The sequence below is a fragment of the Gavia stellata genome, chromosome 21, assembly GCF_030936135.1.
Source record: "Gavia stellata isolate bGavSte3 chromosome 21, bGavSte3.hap2, whole genome shotgun sequence".
In the NCBI taxonomy this organism is placed as follows: Eukaryota; Metazoa; Chordata; class Aves; order Gaviiformes; family Gaviidae; genus Gavia; species Gavia stellata.
In genome coordinates, this window is record NC_082614.1 from 4,435,653 (window position 1) to 4,459,410 (window position 23,758).

Here is a 23,758-nt window from a genome sequence, read left to right on the forward strand (position 1 = left end):
AATGGTCGGCTCCGCCCTCCCGCCCCCCCCCGCCGCCGCCCCGCCGCCGCGGTCAGAGCGCGCCGGCGCGCCCCCGCGCGCCCCACCGGCCCGCGCCGCCGCGCGCCCCCCACCTACATCGCGTGCTCCCACTGGGGGCGGTGGGGGGGGTTTACCGGGGGGAAGCAGGGCGGCGCGGCGGCGGGGCACGCGGGGGGTGCCGGGAGGGCGCTATGGTAATGAGCGGCAGGGAAGGGGCTGTCCCGCCACCGCGGGCCCGAGCCGGGGGGGTTGGCCAAAATCGCCCTTTTCCGTCCCGGGAGGTCGCGCACCCCTTTCCCGGGGTGAAAGGGGCTTTGCCGGGCCCCGGCTGCCCTCGCCACCAAAGCAAAGTCAGCACCCCACGATGTGAAAACACGTTTAAACTCTCAAAACACGCACTAACAGCCTACGGGTCACTTAACACTCACGAAATGGCCAAAAAGGGGGTCGTGCCCCCCACCTCCACGGGGCACAGAGGCAGCACCGCAGACCCAGTGAGCAGGATGCGCTTCTGCCTTGTCATTGCAAAATTACACACTGCTACATACAGGCTCGGGCTGTTCTGGGCTTTGAAATAACTATAAAAGGCAAGAAAAACAGATTAAAAATTCCTGCAATGTCTTGAACTAATTAGCAAGAGCTATTTGGAGAGCCCATTTGAAAAGCGCTCCAAATTATTAGACCCCGTTGTGTGTAAAACAGGTGAGTACCAGGCTGCTACTGTGCAGTGGTCTGGACCTCCTCCTGTTTATTTGCTCTTAAAAAAAAACCCACCACCATATTGCCAGGCAATTCGTACAGTTTATCATGCAATTATCAAGACTGACACCTGCACCAAGCAGAGGGGCACCATCAGCTCCTGCCAGGGAGCACTGGGTAGGCAGCAGGCAGGTCAGCACAGCCCTGGGGTTGAAAACCAGCTGCGTGGCATCAGCTCCGCAAAGCACCGCGGGCCACGTTCACACACGGACTCAGAGAAGTCACCACGAGTAGCCACCCCTGCCCACGCCACGCTTAGGAAGGAGGATCTGCTGGATCAACTGGAAAAGGCTGGAAGAAATCCCTGCCGCTAACGCGGCTTTGAGGGGTGGGTGTGGTTCTGCAGAGATGGGTTGCACTGATCCACCAGCTCATTCCCGCGGGGAGGTGGTCCCTCCAGCCCAGGGCTCCCCGTTCCCCTTCTGCCAGCTGTCAGGTTTCGCTGAGTCAGCTCACCAAACCAGCAGAAACCCACCTCTGGCAAAACGGTGACGGGTAAGGCAAAGGATGGCCTGAGCCCAGGAAGGAGTCGGTGAACTGCATGACTGGTACGAGCCCTTCGGTGGCAAAGAACTTAATCCTGAAGCGGCTTAGGGTGTCTGACTATGCCCTGGGAGAGGCCCAGCCAGCTCAAAGGAACAGCCACCCTCTCATTTTTCATCCATGCCTCCTCTGAAAGCTGTACAGAGATCACTTGTCCCATGCTGACCTCTTGGGTTTTATCTGGCCACACTAATTGCACCGCAGTGGACCAGAATTTCATTATTTGTCCGCCCTTGTTGCCACAGGCCCTTTCCACATCTTTCTCCCAAAACTTTTTCCTGTCATCCCAAGTGTGCTTAACCATGACTGCCAGACAGGTGCAACTCTCCTGGGACCAAGTGTAGGTACCAAAGGAAGAGTGCCAGAACGGGGCGAAGATATCAGCCCGGCGTACTCCCACAGCCTCCAACAACTTAGGTCTCAGGGAATTCCTCATCTAGAAGAGATGTCTTTAACAGCCCTCAGGGGATTTTTCTTTCATTATTTGTTCAGCCACATTTTAAGACGAAAACCTGTTAGCATCAGTGAAAAGACAATGCATGCTTTTATAAGGACAAGCATCTACAATGCATTTTATCAATGCTATTACTCGCATTTGTATCAAATCATATCTGATTTTATTCTTGTATGTTTCCTCGAGGGCAGCTATGAAGCTCTCAGCATTTTCAATTTGACTTTACCAGTGCCAGGAACCCGGCTTTTTTCCTTCTTTGAAGCATGGGAATTGTAGTTCACGAAGGAATTAAGCCCTAAGCACAAAGACTATATTTCCCAGAAAACTCCTCTTCCGGCAGGCCAGCCCTTTCCTTCCGCCGTCGGGCACGGCAGCATTACGAAAGGTAAGTTTTCAGGCATTATTTGCCTTATCACTCTTATTTCATTACATGTGCTCAGTTCGACTATTACCACCATCACCCCCACCACACCCCCACCACACCCCCCCGCCCCGTCATTATTACAGCAAAAGAGACTCGGATGACGTGGGTGTCCCTCTGAATTTCTGGCCTGTAAGCATTTCTAGAAACCTCTTTGTCTTCTACCTTAAACTTCTATTCTTGTGGAGCATCTCAGATGTCTGTTAAAAGCAAACTCTAGCCTTGGATCTCGATAGGTACGTTTAAAGAGTTTCACTTATTATGTATAGTAGTTATTTTTTAATCTGAGCACTTTCATTTTAAAAGCAGCTTTGCATTCCACAGGAGATATTCTGTCCTTTGTAAGTTTCTCTCCTACATTGTCCTACTTACTACGCTTCACAGCAGCTCTCAAATGTATCTGTTATTTTTAATGCTGGGCCTACCGTTGCCTTCTCTCTCTTGTGGGCCAACCCATTTTATATCTCCGTTTCATTCCCCCCCGAAACATTTCCTTCTGAGAGATCTTTTGATAATAAGGGACAGGAATGGAGAATTTTCATCACTTAAAGCAATTTAAATACTGTCAAACTGGCTTAACGGCCTTTGGGGAGCATCATGACGGAAGTTGTTCTCAAAGCAAATTACAGTTTATTGGGAGACTTTGTCCCTTCTAATTAATTCGTATGGAAAATTAAACCTCTTCAGAAGGAAGGCCCAACACAACTTCTGCTAAACAACAAAACAAGGCAAAAATCATTGCAAACAGAATCCACTGCTTAGATTTAAAAAATAATTCAGGACTATGGAGGAAGTCCAGTCTTCCCTGTAATTCAACTGATGGCAAGCAAAGCCTTGAGAACTGGAGATTAACCGAGACAAATCTACTCTTTGCCACTAGCAAAAATTTAGTATCATGATACTTAGAGCTGAACACCCAAACTTTAAATGTATTTAAATATTGCTCCATTTACTGTAAGAACTGGTACTTGAGGGGGACCAGGGACTTGAGGCAAACCAATTTAGACACAGCAGGAATCTAAAAACCAGGCACTGAAGCACAGGTCATCAAAAGTACTTAGGTGCCGGCCTTTTACACAAGTAAGCTCACCACTTGAATACCTCTGACTTTCTCAGAGCTGCCACAGATCTCACAGGCACTGCAAGTTTATGAAACTTTTATGAAAACATTTATGAAACTGCCCACATGCTTTAACCATTTGACAGCTAACAAGCTGCCCAGAGCCCTCCCTCAAACCACTGCCTGTAACACCTGAAAGGGATCTACACCAGCAGCTGAGGACTCCCAGTGAGGCCCAGCCCCTTAGGTGTCCTCCCGGAAATTTTGGGTGGTGAGGACAGACGTGTGAGTGGCATGAATCTGCAACCAGGTGTCCCACATTATCTAGGGCCTGTTGCTATCACTCTTTATAGAGATTATCCCCTTTTATCAGGAATTAAAGTCCTTCCTCCATCTTCCAGATCTCACACAAGCCCCCTTGCTAAGGGAGATGGTGGGAGGGAGAAATACCAGACAGTCAATTCTCAGTACTGTTTCTTTTAAAATTTTTTGTACTTTGAATGCAAAACCATAGAAAGGCCCAGAAAAAATAGTTATAAAATAGTGAAATGGAGAAGGGAGAACTACAGACTGCTAGGAAGACCAGACAAAATCAAGGTCCAAACCAATCCACTTCTGTCACAACAGGTCCTGCACACAATTCCAGGCTACGTGTCAGCAAAGCCATCCTGCCTGTCCCCAGCTGGGCATGCCGTTCCTCCCTTAAAGCAGGATATCACTCCCATTCCTACCTGCCAGGCAGTTGTTTCTGCCCCCCATACATTTGGGTGATCCCTTCTCTCTCAGCAAAGCCCCCTGTTCCTGCTGGAGAAGCAAAGCAGTGCCCCTCCACCTCTTCACTGACTCTGGGGAGGTGGCACCCACAAAGGAGGAGGTGCCAGAGGCATTTAGGCAGTGTCCTAATCATCTTCAGTCCCATTTCAAGGCCTGTTACGTTTTTATAAAAAAACAGGAGTAACTCCAGTCAAGGCCTTTGTCCTGAAAAAGCAACATTTCAAGGTTGTTTTTCTCTCCCACAACACATGCAAAGGGTGGGGTAAATAGAAAGGACTGATTTGGAGCAGGCAGAATGTTAAAGAAAGCAGAGCAAGGGTCTCTGCTGGGGAGGAAGCAGCCAGCCAGTGTCTCTGGGGCGGGGTGCTTGGCCTCCCTGCCATTTCTTCTCTACCCTGTTGCACGTACCTGGGAAAGACTTTGCATGCTCAGGTCTTTGGAAGTCCTCTTAGGCAGCCGTCCTTCACACCAGAATAGAAGAGCAGGAATCATGCAAGTCAGGGATGCTAACTTTGTCCTTGTACCTTCAGCAGCCCTCAGCGGTGCCCTCTGTGAAAGGGACATATGAACCCTGTCCTCAGATGGTGTGCTTTAGTTAACATCTCCAAAGTAATTTGTGCTTCTTTACTAAAAAGAAAAATAGAGCAAAGAATACTTATCAGCATCCAGAGAATCCCAAGAAAATGGAATTAAGGACATGCTCTTTGCTTTCTTTAACCTGCCATGTGTTCTGCTCTTGGCTTTTAGCTGAACATGTTCTCTGCCAGGAAGCTGTCAGGAGTTTGCAGAGCCATCAGATCCCATCATTTCAGATCCCATTCTGTATCCAGGACCTCTCCAAACTTGGCTTTCGTGCCAGCCTGTCTTCCCCCAGATCCTGTGGAAGTAGAGGAGCTGCAGCACTTTGTTTCCAACTCCAAGAGGCTGTTTGTAATGACTGGAGCTGGAATCTCAACTGAATCAGGGATCCCAGATTACCGCTCTGAAGGTGTCGGGCTCTACGCCAGGACAGACAGACGGCCCATCCAGCACGCTGAGTTTGTTCGTAGTGCCAGTGCCCGACAGCGGTACTGGGCAAGGAACTTTGTGGGCTGGCCCCAGTTCTCCTCCCACCAGCCAAACACAGCACACCTGGTACTAAGAGACTGGGAGAAGCTGGGGAAGCTGCACTGGCTGGTGACCCAGAACGTGGATGCCCTTCACACCAAAGCCGGGAGCCAGCGCATGACAGAATTGCACGGCTGCACACACAGGTACTCTCCGTTGTCAGAGGGAGGATGATTAATCCTGCGGTCCCTCGTTCAGGGTGACTGACAAGCAGGTGCAATGTTAGCTGCTGAGAAAGGAGGCAAAATGTCGATGCTATGTTCCTGGAGATGACAGACTCAAAGGTGTTGTTGGGCTGGGGTGGAGAAAAAGATCACAAAACAGTGCTGTTCACAGCACAGTATTTAAGAAACATGAACACCACTCCATTTTTAGGAGCATTATTTGGACCATTTCCCTTGGAGCCTGCATCAGTCAGAATTCCCCTTTCCTTGCTACAGCAAATGTCCTCATAGTGAAGAGGACAAGGGGATCCTGAGGATGCAAGGCTTATCCAGGGCTAAGCAGAGTGGATAGTGCCAGAAATGTACAGGATGAGTAGACTGGAAAGGGGCCACCACAGTCTGATCACCCAAAGTTTCCAGATGAAAAAGCACAGCCTAAACGGGGAGAGAGGATGCAAGGAGGGTTCAAAGCGCTTCCTCTAGAGCATTCCTACAAAGCAACAATCAGAGGTAGAAAGACAGCTCTTTAACCTATACTATTTGGTAAATAAATGTGGATAATGACAACAGACCTTCCTGGCCTTCTAAGGAACAACTTACAGGCTCCAGATCTTCAGCTGACATGAAATTCTCCTTTAAGACTTTGCTCTGAATTTCAGGGTTTTCTGCCTGGCCTGTGGAGACCAGATCTTGCGCTCTGAGCTTCAGGAGCACTTTGAAGCTCTGAATCCTACTTGGAAAGCTGAAGCGTTCGGTGTGGCTCCGGATGGGGATGTCTTTCTGACAGATGAGCAGGTGTGTAATTTCCAAGTCCCAGCCTGCCGTAAATGTGGTGGAATCCTGAAGCCCGACGTGACGTTCTTTGGAGACACAGTGAGCCGGGAAAAAGTGAATTTTGTGCACCAACGTCTGGCAGAATCGGACTCCATGCTGGTGGCAGGATCTTCTATGCAGGTAAGTAGGTCTTCCTCCCACACTACATTCCTATTTCTGTGCTACTCTGCCTGCAACAATCCTTGGTCCCACAGTTTAGGACTACTAATTGGTTGTGGATCAAAACAGCCACTCCAGAGCTTCTTTGTATTTTATTTTTACTGTGGTTGGAATCTGGCTTCACTGTTGGCCTGTTTGGGCTTCCCTGTCACTCTATTGCCAGTCTACTTCATGCTGCTATAAATAACTGCATTCACACGTTCAGACCTCTCGCTGCTACCTCCTCCATCAGTATGTTGTAGGTTCACAGTTGCCCATAAAGCCAAGATACCTGATACAATTCAGTCCTGCAGAGATCACCACGCCACATTTTTTTGCTTGAATTTTTTAGCCTTTGGCAGCTTTCTAGACCTCCTGGCACACTGTGTGAAATACCAGATTTTAGGACCTCTAATTCCTAATTAAATTCTGAAGAAGAGAGCAGAAATATCTCTGGTTGGTGCTTAGGATTGTCCTTTATATCACAATGTGTTTTCTCTATTAGCCTCTTATCTATAAGATAAGGTAGTTTAGAAACCCCTGTTGTTTAACCTGTGGAAGCTTTTGGAATAGAGTTTGTATAAGAGAAATTTTTCCAGGAACAACTTCTATTACATTAAAAAAACTAATGCCTCCCAGAACGAGACAAAGCCAAGGCTGCCTGACTGTGATTCTCTTGGCTTCAGGATACTGGAGACAAATTCCCTGAGCTTGCACTTCTTAAGCTTATAATCCTTTGTACAGGAATGATTGAAATGCCTTAGGTTCATTCTTGTACTGCCTAAGCTGGGCCACATGAGAACCATCAAAGTAGAAGCATTTAAGTACCTATGATAACTAATAAATAACTAATAATCTTTCATTTGCTAAAAGACAAGGACATTTCCCTTCAATGTACTATGAAGTTTCAGTTTCTATGAAACTGCAAATGACAGAGGTTAAAAGCTGTTCTTTTCTGTGCGCTCCTGAATGAAGACATTTCCTGCCTGAATTAAGTGCAGTTGCCTAACACAGCACGTACATACAGCCCCTTTTCCCACTGCCAACAGCAACTATTTTACTTTCCTTACTCCTTGCTGTAGCTCTTCTTTTGCCTAAGCTGCCAGTAATTTTGTCTTCTGGTATTCCTGCAGGTATACTCTGGTTACAGGTTTGCTCTCGCTGCCCGGGAGAAGCAGCTGCCAATTGCGATCCTTAACATTGGGCCCACAAGGTTAGATCACTTTGCATCCTTAAAACTGAATTCCCGCTGTGGAGAGCTGCTGCCTTTGATTGTTGCACATGACACAACAAGCTGAGCTTCAGTAGCTATCAGGAGTAAAATTATTTCTACAAGGTGAGTACCTTCCCTGGTCAGTCACCTTACAGGGTAAGAAGATGGGTTCCCATCAAATGCTGAGACTGAGATGTGCTGACTAAAAATATGTTCCCACAACGTGCACCAAAACGTGGCTATATATTTTCATCTATAACTGGTATGCTCTGATGGGCCATGATACTGTTTCCCATGGTCATAAAAAAAAAAAGCACGCTAAGTGCTAACGCTGCCAGAAAACTGGGCAAGAGTGGCCAGAAGGCTCAGCAGTGTTGAGTTCCAATTGATTTGTCACAATCAGAAAACTACAGGGGATCATCTGCAGGTTCAGAGAACCTGATTGGCACTGTTGCCTTTGCAACTGACAATTCAAAAGCTGTGCCTGGCTGAATTGATCCAGCTAATCCTGATGAAAACACTGCTGTTTAAAATAATCAATTCCATCTATAAAGCAGCTTCTTCCCTCCACACCTGCAGGACTCATCATCTCAAAAGGGGAAAACCTCAATCTAAGAGGCAGCTATGAGATCCAATGCATGGCCCCTGATGACACCAGGAGAGGGCAGCAAGCCTCGCACATGTCAACCTGGCCGGTTTTCTCCATTGAAACCATCTCTGCCTACCAGGAACCAGGATGATGATGAAAAAAGTACTTTTCTGCCTTACCTTGCCATTTTAAACAGTGCCTTTCCTTTTCATTCACCGAGACAGGATAATCAGACTACCATATCTGAGAACAAAATACCTTTCTTATAATTGTCCCCAGAGAAGAATGAGGGATAGGGATTTTGACCGAGTAACTTGAAGCTATAGCACAGGAAGGCGATGTGGAAAACCACAGTATCTGCTGGAGGATCCAATATCACTAGCAGGCAACTGTGGAGTGTGCGAAGAGGAAAAGGACGCAAGAGGAACTGTAGTTGTCATTTAAAAAAAAAAAAGGTTCAAAATAGAAGTTGAACAAGAATACTGCTCTTGTAAGAGATTATTTGAAAGCACAGACTATAAGGCTGATGTCTTCCAGCAAGGAGGGGAAGTCAGCATTTCTCTCAACCATCAATTGAGAAGCTAAACTGCTTACTATCTGAACCTTTTAAAATTATGTATTGTTGAGATGCCAGAGGAGTTACTTTAAGCTAATCTGACCAGCACTGCTCTCAGTGTGGCTGCTACGTTTTCCAGAATGCATTTTTGAAGATGTTATTTAATTAATGAGTGGCTAAGTAGTGAATTAAAATTGTTTACAAGACTGATACGATTTGCATTGTAATTTCCTCTCCCTTGTATGATTTATTTAAGTACAGTCTCCATAGCCAGTTTAGATTCATTTTTTCCATTGCAAAAATGCAGGATGTAATTATTAACAGCTGATTAATTAAGAGAGAAATACAATTAAATCTGTACAATAGGTCTCCCTCAGGAGGTAATCTCAAGCTATTAATAGATGTAATTTTCCACACTCCTAACAGAAGATCCATCACTACTGGGTAACCATTTTTTTGTTGATCCTTAGGGTGGTAACGTAAGACATATTAAACCATTTATGGAGTAAAAGACAGAATCTTTCCCAGACTAGAACACTAAATTTTTGACCCGACCTTCTGCATGAATCTACCGCTCCCCTTCTGGCTATGAGGGAGATTAATTGTTGGGGTCTTCCAAATGCCCCAGTCCTACTCTCCACATAACGTGTCCTGCATTAATATTTTGACAAGAACTGTAACAAGGAGTTGGAAGCAAGGATGCCAGAGTCATCTGCTAAAAGGTCAAGTAGCAAAGCAAGGACAACCGACCACATGATACAAAGTTCTTTTTTGCTTCGTTGTTGATTCAAATCCATGCTAGGCCGGAGCAAGTAAAGCACAGAAGCTAAGGGCTACTTAGGCACCCAATTTCTGCAGAAGGTAGAAGGAATTAAGATACTTAACATGTTTCAAGATTTGGCTATTATGGGCCAGAGGAGAGATGGCTACACTTAGAAGCTGAATGAGATAAGTTCAGGACCCCTACCTGCATTCTGCTCTCATTTAGTGGAGACTTTCCAGTGAGTTAGTTATCTGCTGTTTGGCAGTGAAGAAAGCTCACAGATGTCACTCCATCTTTAGCATAGTACAGTTGTCCTGCTAACCAAAGCTCTTGCAGAAATCATTGCTAAGGCATAGCAGACTCTCCACATACAGCCAGGGAGCTTGCACAGAGAGTTTATTTGCATATGTTTTTCCATGTAAGAAGAGACATTTATGCCTCCTTAGCAGAGGAACTGGGGCTGGGTTTCTCACTATCCGTGTCATCTTCTGCACCACCTTGAAACTTGGAGGACATAGGTGTGTTAAAAACAGAGGCTGCAGGTTTAGTGCCAGTAGAGCCAGCATTTTGAGAAGGTGTGGGAGCATTGCCAAAAAGCTGAAAACAAGAAAACATTTCCATTGAGAACTTGGCTTTAGCAACGTGACCGGTAACTAAACCTCCCACATCTATCCCTGCCTCTTCCCCTGTTCAGCAGCTGAGCCTATGGGAGAGGAGGAGTCAGTGTGTCTCTTCAGCGTCACTGATAAATGAATCATGTTAACCTGACCCTTCACTGATTGCACTATACATTTTTAAATTACTAGGACAATGACTTACAGTAAATGAACATTACAGTAAATTTCCTGTGCATGGTTTGTTACTGTATGTTAATAAGCATATATACAATAAGTATATGAGGCTGAGATGGAGGAGTTCCTTTTTTGTTTTCTGCCTAGCTGATCCAGCACCAATAACATTGACTTCTTTTAGAGCAGGATCAGAGGACTTCACCTCTTAATATGTTCCCCAAGACACCACTGAGAAGTAAGTTCACTCAACTGAGAAATGCCAGAGAAAGCCTAAAGTTCCTACACCAAAAGCCAGACCTGCATCACTCTGATGCTGATTGACACCTTCCCCTTTCACTCCTTGGGGACTATTTTTGTGGGAAGATGCAGTGCAGAGAGATAGCAGCTATCAGAAGATAACTATGTCATTGCAGGTAGCTAGCAAAGACCTATCCTGAGAAATTCGTGTTTCTCAGCTTACTGATGTAGTTACCAGCCTAGAGGGAGTTATAGAAACCTTGAGGGTTGAGCACTATAGGATGCAAATTAGCCATGCTGTGGGAAAACAACTGACTCAGTAAAAGAACTGACTTAGTGTTCAGCTTTATCCTCTCAGCCTATGCAGAATTTGCAAGGGAGGAGGGTTTTAAAAGGGGGAGAAATACTGTTCCTAAAAGATTAAACAAAAGGACAGTAATCTTTGTGTTACTGGCTGAAACTAACAAAAAAAAGAGTGCTACAGAGCCTGAGCAGTGTTCTCGTCCACCATCACCAGGCAGAAATGCAGATCCTTTCTATCTGCCTTGTTTGCCTTAAGCCAGCTTTATCCTCCACATGATTCAATCCTCTCCTACCTTTTCTGGCTCACTGTTGTTAGACCAGTCCACCAGTATTTTAGATCAGGGCTTGAAGTCGTAGCTCTGTCCGCCTATGGGTGGCAAAAGTACACATCAGACAACAGCACAAGGACAGGTTTTTTACCATGAAATTAGCAGCTGAATAACAGCTTATGCTCTTCCCTTTTTCTTACAGCTGTTCCTACCAGGACAAGCTCTTGAGGTTTGGATAGAGGAGCTGAGAGTGCCTTATAATGGATTTTTCTGCCGCTCCTCTGAAAGTGGGGTTGGACTTACCCAAAGCAAATAAAAACTACTTCCTATTTGGCAAATCTTATCTTTTGTTTCTGGGCAAATTTTCAGAGCAAACTTTATAATCAAGTCCTGCAGCCTGAGGAAGATATTTCACACACTGTGCTCCAGTGAGGGCAGCACAGACTGCAGGTGACCCAGAGGACTCGTGCCTGGTGGGTATGGTGCAAGTGCAGCCTCCCACATCTTACAGTCAGATTGCTCCTACTCACAAACCTGCTTATTCACGACTTCTGGAAAAGGACCGAAGACCCTGGCCATGGTGAACTTAGGAGGTTCAGGAACCTTGGAGTGAAGGCAACTAAATCTACCTTCTAGAGTGTGCTTCTTCCCCTGTGACTGCCTTGGATGTTGCCCTTTCCCAGTCTTTGCAGCTGTGAGGAGGAAAAAAAAAAAGTATTTCAAACCAGTGCCAACCTACTGATTTCCTCAGTCTATTCATTCAAAACCTGGGGCTTGGGCAGGACAGATGGAGTCTTCCTCTCACATAACCTGTCCCAGGGCAGCCCCAGGTAAACAGCAACTGAAAGCAACAGTCTTAGGAGGCTGTCTAGAGTCAATGGGAAAGGAATGGGAGGGTCTCAGCCAAATGCCCGAAGTCAGAATTTCTTATTATTACACCCAGCCATTCTCTATGGTGTCTCAGTGCAGGGTTTTTGAGATCTGAATTAATTTGGCCTTAGCAATTGTGGTTTTAGATTACAGAAAAGATAATAGTGGTAAGAGAGTAAATTTACGATAGAGGACTTTGCCTCTCCAGTCCTACTGGTCTGGCCATTTTCATCACTGATAGATACTGTGAAAATATATTTTAGATGCCAGATTCCTCCTGGCTGATGCTTTCTTTCTGTAGGGACAGGAAATTCTGGTACATGGGCTGTTAAACAGCTTTGATTTGTTTGGTTGGAGCCTTAAAAAAGAGGCAGATGATGCGTTTGGAATAACACCACGCGAGCCCATTAATCCTTTTCTTCCAATCCTATTGGTTCTGTGAGCTTTTCTAACTGCAAGGGTCCCCAACAGGGGCTGCACAGCTGAGTGCTCTGTCACCTATGCACCCAAGTCCTGATAGATTCAGGAAATCATGCAGGAGACACAGATGGACAATAAGAAATTCATACCCACTCACCCTGACAGGACAATTAGGCAAGCAGGTAACAACTACTAAGGCTGAAAATAAGAGGAGAGGGGGGAAAGAAAAAAAGAAGGAAAAAGTATCTTGTGTTAGAGGGCCTCACAATATAGAGCTGTGACTTTTACACACTACAGGAGAGCAGTTTTGAGTGAATGACCTAAATTCTGCTTGCCCTTGCCGAGACCCAGACAACATATGCAGCTTCAGCATATGCAAATCAGAGATGGTGCCTTTTTGCTAATAGAAGAGGATTTCTGGGACATTCTGCTATTCCTTTATCAGAAGACACTTGCAAAAAAAAATGCATAGAAAGATTTAGACACATGCTGCACCCAGATTTCCAGCATGATCCCACATCTTCACATTGGCAAGGGCCAAGGAGAAGAAAATCCAACTGGACTCTGTAATACTAAAGACTGAATATCTGCAACAACTCAATCTGTGCCCTAGAGTTCATAGTCTGACACAAATCACTGCTGGTGGGAGGGCAGCAGTGCTCAGCTCCTCACTCAAGCAGGTGGCATATGACAAAAATCAGATTATGACCCTCCCCTATTTAGCACTTGGCATGACAGAACTTAATTGGGTTTAACAATCGACTCCTGTGCACAGAACTGACCACAGCTGCAGCGAGACTCCTCGTCTCTCTGTGCACCTAATACTACTGCAATAAGGAAGCTGTGCCTGCAGGTAAGGAAAGCTGGAGGATCCTCAGGAAATTGAGGCTATCACATAAGTGGGATTAAGGCTGCCTTCTCACTAAGATGAGTCCCTTTGTTGCTTGGAGAAAACAGCATTGGAGCTGAGACAAGAAGCAAATGCTTTTTGATGCGTTTTCACAGCTTAGCATGAAGGGGAATAATAACCTCCATTTATTGAGTTGCACACAGCCAAATGGGTTGAAGACAATTCCTAAAGCTCTGCCAGATTTATGGTGATTGGCCCTTTCAGGCAGAGGGAAATTTGGAGCTGTGAAAAGCTGATCAAAGAGGAAAGCTTGTTTTAAAAGGGGTGATGAAACATGGAGCTCGTGGCTTATGAAAACCACCCAAAAAAATCCAGGAAACAAGTTTTAGTGATGCCCTGCAAAATGAAAGATAAATCAGATGTCTTGCAAAGCAAGTGAATATGTTTCTCCTATAGAAACTTGCAGTTGCAGCAAGCGGTTTCTGCTTGGGTGGTGATTAAAAATAAGAGGGACATACAATACTGTATCCAGCAGCAAACCAGTTGATCTGGGGTAGTATCTTCTAAAAAAGACCACAGAACGCCAGCCACCTTTCCGGTGCTTTCACTGAGCTCCTTCTGCAAGTCACACTGGCAGTTCCCATGGCGAGAAACATTTGGGGCAGCAAGCAAAGCGGAAGGGGCATTTCAGAAAGGCGCGGGCTGAACCACTCCTCCCTCCAGTGACCAGGACCGGATAACACTGCGGGGCCTTTCTCTCTCCAGCTTGTCCTATTACACTCAACCCTCTCCTGAAGTAGTCTACTAAATACTCTTAGGCTGTTACCAAACCCACAATACCACTACTTCGCAGTTACAAAAACAAGATGGTGCTTGCACGCAGCATTTAGCAGATGAATCATCTCAGCCACTTTATAGGGAAGGAGGTATAACTGCCCACAACAGACAGAGGCGGCCTTGCCCTCCTTTTATGGGTCATACTATCGGGATGCAGAAGAACTGGAGTCAGCAGTAGTTGTGCTACTGGTCCCTGCAGCAACACTACTGCTTGGTGTATTGGGGAAGGGAGCAGAAGTCCCTCTTAACAGCCTTTTACCCACCTTCCCTATGCAGATATGGTGCAGGGGAAGCATGTGCTAGTCGCAGATTAAAGCACAGGGAAGAGGAAACACGTAGCCTACGAGTTCACCTCATCCTCACTGCCAAGAGACAACAGCAGTTCAAGGAGGTAAGGCTGCGTGACAGAGCAATTAAATGAACTGAACATTTAGGTTCTTTCTAAACAGAAGTATGCAGTTCAGCTCAATGGAGCACAGACAGCTGAGCATCTAAGCATTTGCTCAGCAAGCCCTCACATCTAGGAAGTCAGGTTGGAGACCCATCCTTGTACACACTGTTGCAAGCCATTACCTCTGCTCCCTCACTTGTAACACTCTCAACCTATATTCAGTTCTCTTCATGTTATCTTAAAAACACTTCTCCCATCTATTTAGCTAGGATAAATTGCATGCTGTCCTCTGTACTCTGCCATAGCAGAAACACCAGATTTGTATAAAGTAGTATTGAACCTGCTCTTTTCTCTCCAGGTGGCAAAACAGTATCTGGCTCTGGGAGCAAGTTTTGCCAGGCATGTTTTAATAGACATAAGCAGTCTAACTGCAGTCCAGAAAGTCACTGAAACCATCAGAGACAAGCTAGGTGAAGTTTTTGTCTTCTGGTCCTCAATAGCCAATCACTGGTCTCTCAAAATTACCATGAAAAAAAGTATTCTGAGCCTTGTTCAGATCTCCAACTACCTCTGCCTTTCCAAGGGCCACTCTCCACAATGAAATAGGGTAAGAGAGGGTGACCTAAGAGACATATATGGGTCCCCATTCCTATGCCAACAGCAAGGACTTTAGAATCCCACCAATAGGCCCAGCCATGCAGATCCAACACACGGCAGAGTTTGCCAAGTGCTCTCTTTAATGGCTGGTTATTTCAGTTGATAGCAGCAGAGCAGAGTGACTGGCTTTGCAGGATTTCTGCATATTACAGATTCCTCTGTGCCTAGCAGGGTTGGCTACTCCCAAACTACAGCTTGGTGGGCTACAGGTGATTTTTGGTGTTGTACACACAGCGTAAGTTGTGCAGTTCCTCACATCAGGGCACACAGGTGGTGTCCAAGGAGATGGAGGCCAAGGAAACACACCACAGGAGCTCAGCCAGCCGAGGGAGTGGGGAGGGACCTTCAACAGTCCGCAGAGAAGAGAGAGAAGCAGGGAAAAGCAGCTCTGCAACAGCTGGCATATGAACCACACAGGATCTGATTTATTGCTCCATAAGGGCCTTGCCCCCACTGACACCAAACTGCAGGAAGCAGTCAGTGCTGAATAGGAATAATTGTCTAACTTCTGTACAGGCCTATATACACCCACTATATGGCCTGGAAACAAAAAAAATCAGACATGCAGCTTGGAGCCAGAGCAGCAAATATCAAATAAGGACCTCAGTTCCTCCTCTAACTTGTGGGCGTTTTGATACTGACTTCAACAACAGTAAGTTCTCACTCTGAAAAGAAAGTAAAAGCAATAGTTTTTATTAAATGGGAAGGGTTTGCAATAGCCTTCACTGAAGGTATTGTTTTCTGTATCTTGTCTGTGGAACACTCTGGCAGTAAAAGGTGCTTTTGAAATGCCGGATATTAATTACTCAGAAATGTTTCCCCGATCTATTCTAACAGACATTTCTGCTCCAAAAGATGCATATTCTTTATGTCTCTTATTTTCTGGGGCAGCCAGCCCCAGTGGCAACAGGATAGCCAACAGGCACACAGCAGATTCAAAGCAAAAAGGAAAGCTTTGGTAGTGTTGTCCAGGGGACAGAGCACTAGGGCTTGGAAGGATGAGACCAGAGTGAATTCTCAGTCCTTTGATCAATCCAGGAGTCACACTGTGACATTCAGAAAGCCACTTCGCCTCTCTGCATCTGTTTTCCATAATGTAATAGGCATAATACTGTGGCCCACACCTTTTCGTAAGGTATTCTGAGGTCTGCTGAGAAAAAGCATGAAAGAGATGGTAGATAAACAGTACCACTATTCTCTCTGAGATCTTTCCTGAATGATCACAACAAAACTGCTCTAGGAAGGTGAAAGGCAGAGTCAAGCCAGCTGGGGTTTAAAACCACTGTTCCAGATACAGATGATACCTGCAATTCTGTGTGCAGCCCCCTGTCCTCTCCCTTCCCACTAAGGAAAGATAACCAGTTACCACATCCTGCACTCTCTCCCTTCTGCATCACTAACTAGACAGTGGCACAGAGGAAGAAAAGCTGAGCCTGAGAGGAAGAGCAACAGTACAACTGTCCAGTATTGGTCTCCAGCCCAAACTGAAACACAGTCATTACCACAAGCATAGCTGTTCGCTCTCTGCATGTCTCGTCTCAGCTGGAGTACTTTCTCTTTCATCTCCGCAATGCCCATATAGTTAGAGTAATTCAGCTCTTCCTGCAGAGCCCAAAAAATCTTGGCCTTGAAAACAACAATAGAGAAAAGGAAGATAAGATGCTGAGACTTCACTTCCGCAGCGTAAGCCCACAGAGCCACCATCCCTCCAGCATCTCACATGCCAGCTGCAACGGCTGCAGTGTTGTGTAGGGCTTCAGAACTCCCATGCTTGCTGAGCACAGGGATACCTTGTTTCAGGTACTCTGTTTCTGATCTTGGAACAGAAATACAGACCGGCACGGCAGAAGTACTCTCTGTACTCCCCATAAGCTGGCAGTAAGTCAGTCCAAGCAATACCGGCCTGCTCTTAGACTCTGCTTTCCACAATGTTCCTCAAAGCCCTAAAAAGTTACTTCACAACAGCACAACCCCTTCAACCCCCTCCTGCCTCTGCCATTGCCTAGGGCATGCCACTTCACATTATGTGGGAAGATTCCCTATATATTGGGCTCACTCAGGGGGCTGTTTAAATTTACTGTTAGGTCTTTCACAGCACCAAAGCAGCATGTAAATGAGAAGCGTGATCAAGGGACCAAACACAAGTGCAGGCTTATAAAAAACTGTATGGAGTTAAGACAGATACAGAATGAATTGGCGCCTTCATCTGTCCCTTGAGTTTATCTAGGGAATGCTAGCATGCCCCAAATGCTGGATGCTGGGAGTAGATACACTACTCACCACAAATCTAGAGAGTTCCTACTACAGGGAAAATTTATACCAAAAATTTCTGAAATGCTTCCAACTGCACCCCAGCTCTCTTCCCTGCTTGTGATGATATAGCTCAAAAGTACAGTGTTTCTTCTAGATAGTCATGGTATTTTACTTTTTTTCTCTACAACGGGATTTATCATTTATCACTACAAAGGGATTTCAGTAACATTTACTTAGGACCTTTACTGCTCTACAAACAATAATTTCCAAATCAAAGCTAGAGTGTGAGGACAGGAGACCTCATCTTGCACTTCCAGCCCTAGGAATGATTCATCTTAGCCATATGATGGGAGTGCATCCAGGATCCTCAGGATTTCTGTGGAGGACCCCAAGAGCTCAATTTCCAGAAAATTCATGTACACAAACACACAAGGAAAAATAAGGAACAAATATTGGTATAAAACTAGGACTCGATCCACCTTAAGATGGAGGATCTGGCTGAAACACACACACACTTTTTTTTTTTTTTTTTTTTTTTTACAAAAAAGAACAAAATGCAATTCATCATCCTATCTCAAAGATCCAGTGACCTTCACTGGGAAGGCATTGCAAGTACCTTCAAATAAGATATCAAGCCAGCTTCTTCCTTCTCCATCTGTTTCTGCTTTCTCAGAGCCCTCTCGCAGGTCCTTGGGTTCTGCCCCATGTTTGAGCACAGTGCGTGCAGGCATTGCTGAGTGTAGGACACAGACTGTTCCTCAAAGTCCTCTAAGGAAATCAGCCTGCAAAATGATATACTGAGGGGATACTCCTTGTCAAACTCATCCAAGATCTCCATTCTGTACCTGATCAAAGATGACGGGGCAGGCTGGATGCTCTTCTCCGGCTGGTGGAGGCAAGAGAGCTATTTTCTGGTGATGAACTGGAGCCTTTCTCCTGCTGTCAGCAAACAGGCCTAAGCAGCCACTGCCACAGCTCATCAGCACCCTCTTGAAAGCCTCTGCCAGTAAAACTGCCGCTGTAGGGTGATAGCACCGAGTCTGGGTGGAAGCTTTGGTGCAGGACTTTCTCAGGAGAGGAAAACTGGGGACCATTCTGTCCCTCAGAGGGGCTCCCTGCCCCCCCCCACCCCGACTTCCAGGCCAGCGTTACCTCATCCCCTACAGCTCCAGACCAGGAACAGCACTAAGGCAGAAGGCCTCCCCAGGGTAAGCCCATATGGGTCTCTCGGAGCAGTGAAGAGCCAGACAAATGGCTCAACCCCCTCAGGCGACCATGCCCCGAGGGATACACACCCACAAGAGGGTCAGCTGCGCTGTAGCCAACGCGCAGGCAGCCCCAGGAGCGCTGCCTCCCCTTCATGCTCACCGGGAGGGCAGCAGGGCCGGGAGGGAAAGGCCGCCGTGAGGCGACCCAGAGGGGAACGACCTGCCCCACGGCCTCCCTCGCGCCGCAGGCACCTGAGGGGAGAGGGCGGGACCGCGCCCTCAGGGCAGGGAGGGGCGGGACGCACCTGCCTGCGGCCTCGCGCCGGCGCCGTGCGGGCCTCCCCTCCCCTCCCCTCCCCTCCCGGCCCCCGCCCCCGCCGCTTCCAAGGGCCAATCAAAGGACGCGGGGGCGTGGCCTCCGCACGCTCCACAAGGGACTGACGGCGCAGGGGGCGTGGCCTCCCCTCCCCTCCCGGCGCGGGGCCCCCCCGCCGCCCGCCCGCCGTTCCCCTCACGCGGCGCAGGGAGGAGGCGGGAGGCGCGGGGTCGTTGCAAGGCCTTTATTAGTGACGGGCCGCCGCGGGCCTGCTGCCGCCCCGGGGGGCAGGGGGAGGAGGACTAGCTGCAGTACTTGGCGGTGTCCAGCCTCCTGTGCTCGGGGTTGTAGGGCGCCTTGGCGAAGCAGAGGGCAGCGGCGCGGTCGCAGTTGCAGATGAACATCTCGCACTCGTTGTTCTTGCCTGGGGGAGAGCAGGAGCGGTCAGACCCCGCAGGGCGGTGACTCGGGCAGGCAGTTCTGCTGCCGGGGTGTAGCCCTTCCACCGCTGCCGTCATGTCGGGGGTGTACGCGCTAACCCTCTGGCCTCAAAGCTGGGCGCTCCGGCCCAGCAGCCTCCTTGCTCCTTCCTTCCTTCCCCGCAGTTCTGTTTGCCAGCCTGTCTGCTATTTCTCTCCGTTCCAGAGCCTTACGAAAGCTCCACCGTTACGCTAGAGATGTCCAGCGGAAGCCGCGGAACTCCCCCCAGTTAGCGTGCCGCTCTCTTAAACGCTGCCATGAAAGGGCCTCCCGGAAAAGTACCACAGGGACCCAACCCCCTGAAGAGGGGACAGGCTTCCCTGCGAACTGCGATACCACAGATCTTCCATAAACTTTAAATTCTGCGGTACAGGGAGAGTACGTGCTCCAGTGCCTGTGTCAGGTGCCCAGTTTCTAACAACCAGCGCCCCGGCAGGGACTTGCACCGCGCCTTTGGCCACAGAGGCGGGGAGCGTAACGCGGCCCCGTTCCTTCAGAAGGGAGACTGGAGTAGCGTTTGAAGTGGAGTGGTGTGGAAGTGGACGTACCGTTACACGTTATCTGCCCGCGGGAACAGCTGAAGGTGTATGGCTTTGTGTAGGGGTTGTCCACGAGGAATCTGCATGATTCTAGTTCCTTTGCCTGCGAGTAGCAGTTATCGTGTACTTGACAGCACCTGGGAAACAAGGAGGAAAAAGTCAGAAAATACCAGAAATGCAAACTCAGCTGACCTGTAAGACACGTATATACACTAGTACTGCTTTGATAAGGCACTGAGCAACAACAAAAAAAATACCCAGTTGTAAGAGAGCGAACCCAAAGGACTCAAAGGGACACGGTTCTGCCAGCTAACAGTCCAAGAGGTGTCTGGTACACACATACTTACTGGAACATCACCACAGAGTTATCTATCGGGCACAGGGAAAGCAAAAGACAGCATTTACCCTCTGCTCCCTGTCAGTGCCCGGTAGCTGAAGAGCTAACTCCTGACACATTTCACTGCATTTTGGCTATCAGTCTTGTGTGATCTCTAAACTGCCCAAGCCACTTCTTAGCATTTTGCAGCTCAGCCCTGCACACGCTGATGGTCGTGCCCTGGGCAGTGTGCTCAGAGCTGCGTCCGGGCTGCTGGCACAGCACTTCTGCAAAACAAAAAAGCTGGAATGAGTGCAGTCTAACTGCCACAGAAAACGGAGTTGTTGGCATTGTATTTTATCTTAGTAATAGGGCATCAAGGTATGATACTGCACAACCTTTTTTCCTGGAATCGGTCTTTGAGAGAAAGCTTCATTCACAGCAGCCAGAGAGTTTTGTGAACGTTTATAGGCAGGGCCAGCTGAGATGTAACTGGCATGCAGAACCGTGAACGCACAAGCGAGGGAAGAGGTTTGTAAAAGCAGAGTCTTATAAACCTGTCCAGCTCATCCACTGGTGTCCCGCTGCCTCCCAAGCCGCAGTAGCAGCCGTAGTCTGCAAATTCCAGCAGAGGATGGCTGTCCGGGATGGTGCATCTGATCATGCTGCGAAACTCCCACACGGCCCTGGGTGAGACAGGAGGGCTGGCTGTGCCCGCTGAGAAGAGATGCAAAGGTTAGAGTTAGTCATGGTGTTACCAGTCCAGGGGGGATGCTGAGGCAGGGTGAGTGCCACCAACACACCAGAGAGCAGGAAAAGCAGGGCCAGGAACTTCATTCTCGGACGACTTGACAGAGAGACTGCTGCTAAAGGAAATGCGTCTCTTTATACGACAAGCTCACCTTGACGTGGCTATGAGATAAGTCAGTGTTTATGTTACTAAATTCAGACTTCTTCCATCGGAGGCTGTGGGCAGCAGGTTGTGACATGACTAGTTGAAGGCCACTGGAGTTAAATCTCTGAAAGCCAGGAAGGCAAATATTTGCTCTCTGGATTTTTGCTATTAAATTCTTTTAATGCTACTATTAGAAGTCAGCCTGAAAGATCTGGACATTTTTAAGGGCTCTCTACTAAAAAATAGTAGCAGTGTGATAGTTATGTTGGAAATTGCTGGTACACTAATATCCATCTGACTAATACTGGCATCCTCTTTTTATGGTATCCCACTTACCATTAATCCTGTATCTCTCCACGGATTCTTCTGGCCTAATTCAGAGAATAAGGTACAGGTCATCCACTCACCCCAAATGGCCATGTGGCATGAGCTGAACTGAAAAAAATTCAAGCTGTTTTTTTACTTTGAAGCCGTAGAGGAGGAATAGGTACTATTAGGCAAAAACCAGGAGCCAAGCAACCTGGAAAGCCTCTGTATCTGGCTTAAACAAGGAATAGTGTCTGTTTTCACATGACCCTAAGGGAGTTACACTGGAAATTAACTGGGCTTGGAAGTTTCGACGTACACAGCAGACTTCAGCAGCTCAGAGACAGCAGTTTCTCCAGCACCACAGCAGAACCCAGTCAGGCCCTCTGGTTCTCTATACCAAGGCATGAGGTGAGTTGGGAACCTTGAAATAAGATCAAAAATGGGTAAGAAAAAGCTTCCTAGAGTCAGCCAGGGGTGAGTCCAAAATACTGCACTCGTGTTCAGACCCCAGAGGCTCTAGCACTGTCAGGGCTACAGGTTTGGCATTTTAAACACTCAAGATACAGATCCTAGACTGCTCACTTGATAGTGAGAGTCTGCATTTATCTCTAAAGCACCAAGCAAGCCTTCAGTTTTTAAGAGCAGAGGAAGGGGCAAAGCCCACCTTTCTGCAACAGCCTAATACACCAGAGCACTTATTCAGGAAGCTTAGGGTTCAGCACCCTTCAATAGGTTCAAATGTGCGTTTCTATAAGGGACGATGAGGATGTCTTCTGCCTCACAGTGGCTGAAACTATGCCAAGGTGTCCATAGAATCCATAGGATGTTGACATAGCCATAGGACATCTGGCTAACGGTAGACATGCTGATGAACAACCAGAACCATTCCAACTTCTTTGCTCTCTCACAAGCTGATCTGGGATTCCCCACTCACTGGTTAGCTAAAGCCAAACAGATGCTGAGTTACAGATTCAAGGTTCTTGCGTCCTAATAGTGAGAACATTGAACAAACATTAAAGGCTGATGTAAAGGACAGTCCATACCAATTACTTCAGAAACAAGGATTAAATCTTTTGCCCATAGATCAATCTGCTGACTTTCCCTCCAGTATCCATTTAAGCGTGCTTTCTCCTCTGCTACTCTGGCCACCTTCACTCTTTTTATTATTTCTCTGTTCTCTTACCTGTAAACCTTAAGACTCTGTGCTTCCTTTTTTCTCACTTCTTAATGTCCAATTTATTATTGATGTTGCCAAGAAAACATCCAATAAACTGGCCTTTTTAAGTCACAAATCAAAAATACTGTCGTATCTTGCATTTCATACATCTTAATTCAACAAGAGGGTCACCAAGTGTGGGAAAGTGAGCATGTGAGCATTACAAGAGTACCGCATGAGAAAAATCCCAGCAGGGTAAAGATTTTTCCACAAACGCTATTTTTGGTTTCCCCCAACCTGTGCTGCATACAAAGCTGCCGGTCCCCAATATGCTTGTGAGGACATCCCAACTTCGAACTGGTTCCTCAACTTCCAGGCTTGAGCCTTAGGTTATTTTTAAGAATTTTCTATAATTAAGACCTGCTGCACAGGGTTCCCTACTATTTCACACTGTTAGAATTCACCTTTCTCTTGTAGTGTTGTCTGTTAAGGACTTTTCTTCCTTTCCCATCTCCACATTTTACTTTCTTAGATCTAGCCGCCTTGGTCCATCGTAGTCATTGAATCCAGAGCATCTCGGCCAAACTTCCAAGCACCACACTATCTCCTCCTTTCTTGAACCTACAAATATCTATACAAAACCTCTGTAACGTGGAGAAGAAACATGATCCCTATTAAAACCAGATCTGCCTCACATTATAAACTCGGCCACTGCAAAATCTGGGAGCAGAACACAGAGTCAGAGCCCTGCCTGGGGCTTTTATCCTAATGGCAGGATGCGACTCCTGCCAGGTCCAAGCTCACCTGAAATCCCCTCCATTTGAAAATCTCCCACCCCCAAATAATGACAGAAAAGGACAGTTTTCAAATAATTTATTAGGAATTTAAAACTGAAATCTGGAAAAAGGGTTACAGGTGTGGAGAGAACAAACATTGGAGTGTAATAACTTACTGGCTTAAAAACACAGCTTTATTTCTTTTAAAAAAAATGCCCACCCTGAAACCGGAGCCCCAGCCTCCAGGCAGTGGCAGCACTGGCCAGAGAGTGAATCACAGCCCAGCAGCAGCACAGCTGGCCTTGGATGTCTGGAGGGGGCACGGAAGCAGTTCAGCGCATATACCAAGAGGGAGGAAAGCGCTGTCCGCAGACCCAAATTTGAAGTATATAGAATAAAAATAAACCCAATAAAATGCAGCTCTTCTTTAATTAGGAAATATTTAAAAAAACAGACATACAGACTCTTGTCTCAGTAACAAAAATTATT

General features: G+C 47.0%; 2 protein-coding genes across 2 annotated transcripts; one reads left to right on the forward strand and one right to left on the reverse strand.

Moving 5' to 3' along the window:
• The first annotated feature begins 2,142 nt into the window (after positions 1-2,142).
• Positions 2,143-8,837, forward strand: SIRT4 (sirtuin 4). Its single transcript, XM_009819344.2, has 5 exons — positions 2,143-2,162; positions 4,780-5,285; positions 5,963-6,257; positions 7,409-7,611; positions 8,068-8,837. The coding sequence occupies exons 2-4, from the start codon at positions 4,786-4,788 to the stop codon at positions 7,571-7,573; spliced, it is 960 nt and encodes a 319-aa protein (XP_009817646.2). The 5' UTR covers positions 2,143-2,162; positions 4,780-4,785; the 3' UTR covers positions 7,574-7,611; positions 8,068-8,837.
• Positions 8,838-19,100: 10,263 nt separating this feature from the next.
• Positions 19,101-20,970, reverse strand: PLA2G1B (phospholipase A2 group IB). The gene is made up of 4 exons (XM_009809764.1): positions 20,937-20,970; positions 20,691-20,850; positions 19,827-19,954; positions 19,101-19,222 (listed from the first exon to the last, which is right to left on the reverse strand). Exons 1-4 carry the CDS (start codon positions 20,968-20,970, stop codon positions 19,101-19,103), a joined length of 444 nt encoding a protein of 147 aa, XP_009808066.1.
• Positions 20,971-23,758: the final 2,788 nt, after the last annotated feature.

What these genes read in the sequence shown, in the direction of transcription:
- SIRT4 (XM_009819344.2), top strand. Translation starts at nt 4,786, where the DNA reads ATGTTCTCTGCCAGGAAGCTGTCAGGAGTTTGCAGAGCCATCAGATCC. An exon ending in TTGCACGGCTGCACACACAG is followed by an intron (nt 5,286 to 5,962) that starts GTACTCTCCGTT and finishes TCTGAATTTCAG; the next exon opens with GGTTTTCTGCCTGGCCTGTG. An exon ending in TGGCAGGATCTTCTATGCAG is followed by an intron (nt 6,258 to 7,408) that starts GTAAGTAGGTCT and finishes GTATTCCTGCAG; the next exon opens with GTATACTCTGGTTACAGGTT.
- PLA2G1B (XM_009809764.1), bottom strand. Translation starts at nt 20,970, where the DNA reads ATGAAGTTCCTGGCCCTGCTTTTCCTGCTCTCTG. An exon ending in CCAGTGGATGAGCTGGACAG is followed by an intron (nt 19,955 to 20,690) that starts GTTTATAAGACT and finishes CTTGTTTCCCAG; the next exon opens with GTGCTGTCAAGTACACGATA. An exon ending in CGGGCAGATAACGTGTAACG is followed by an intron (nt 19,223 to 19,826) that starts GTACGTCCACTT and finishes GCTCTCCCCCAG; the next exon opens with GCAAGAACAACGAGTGCGAG.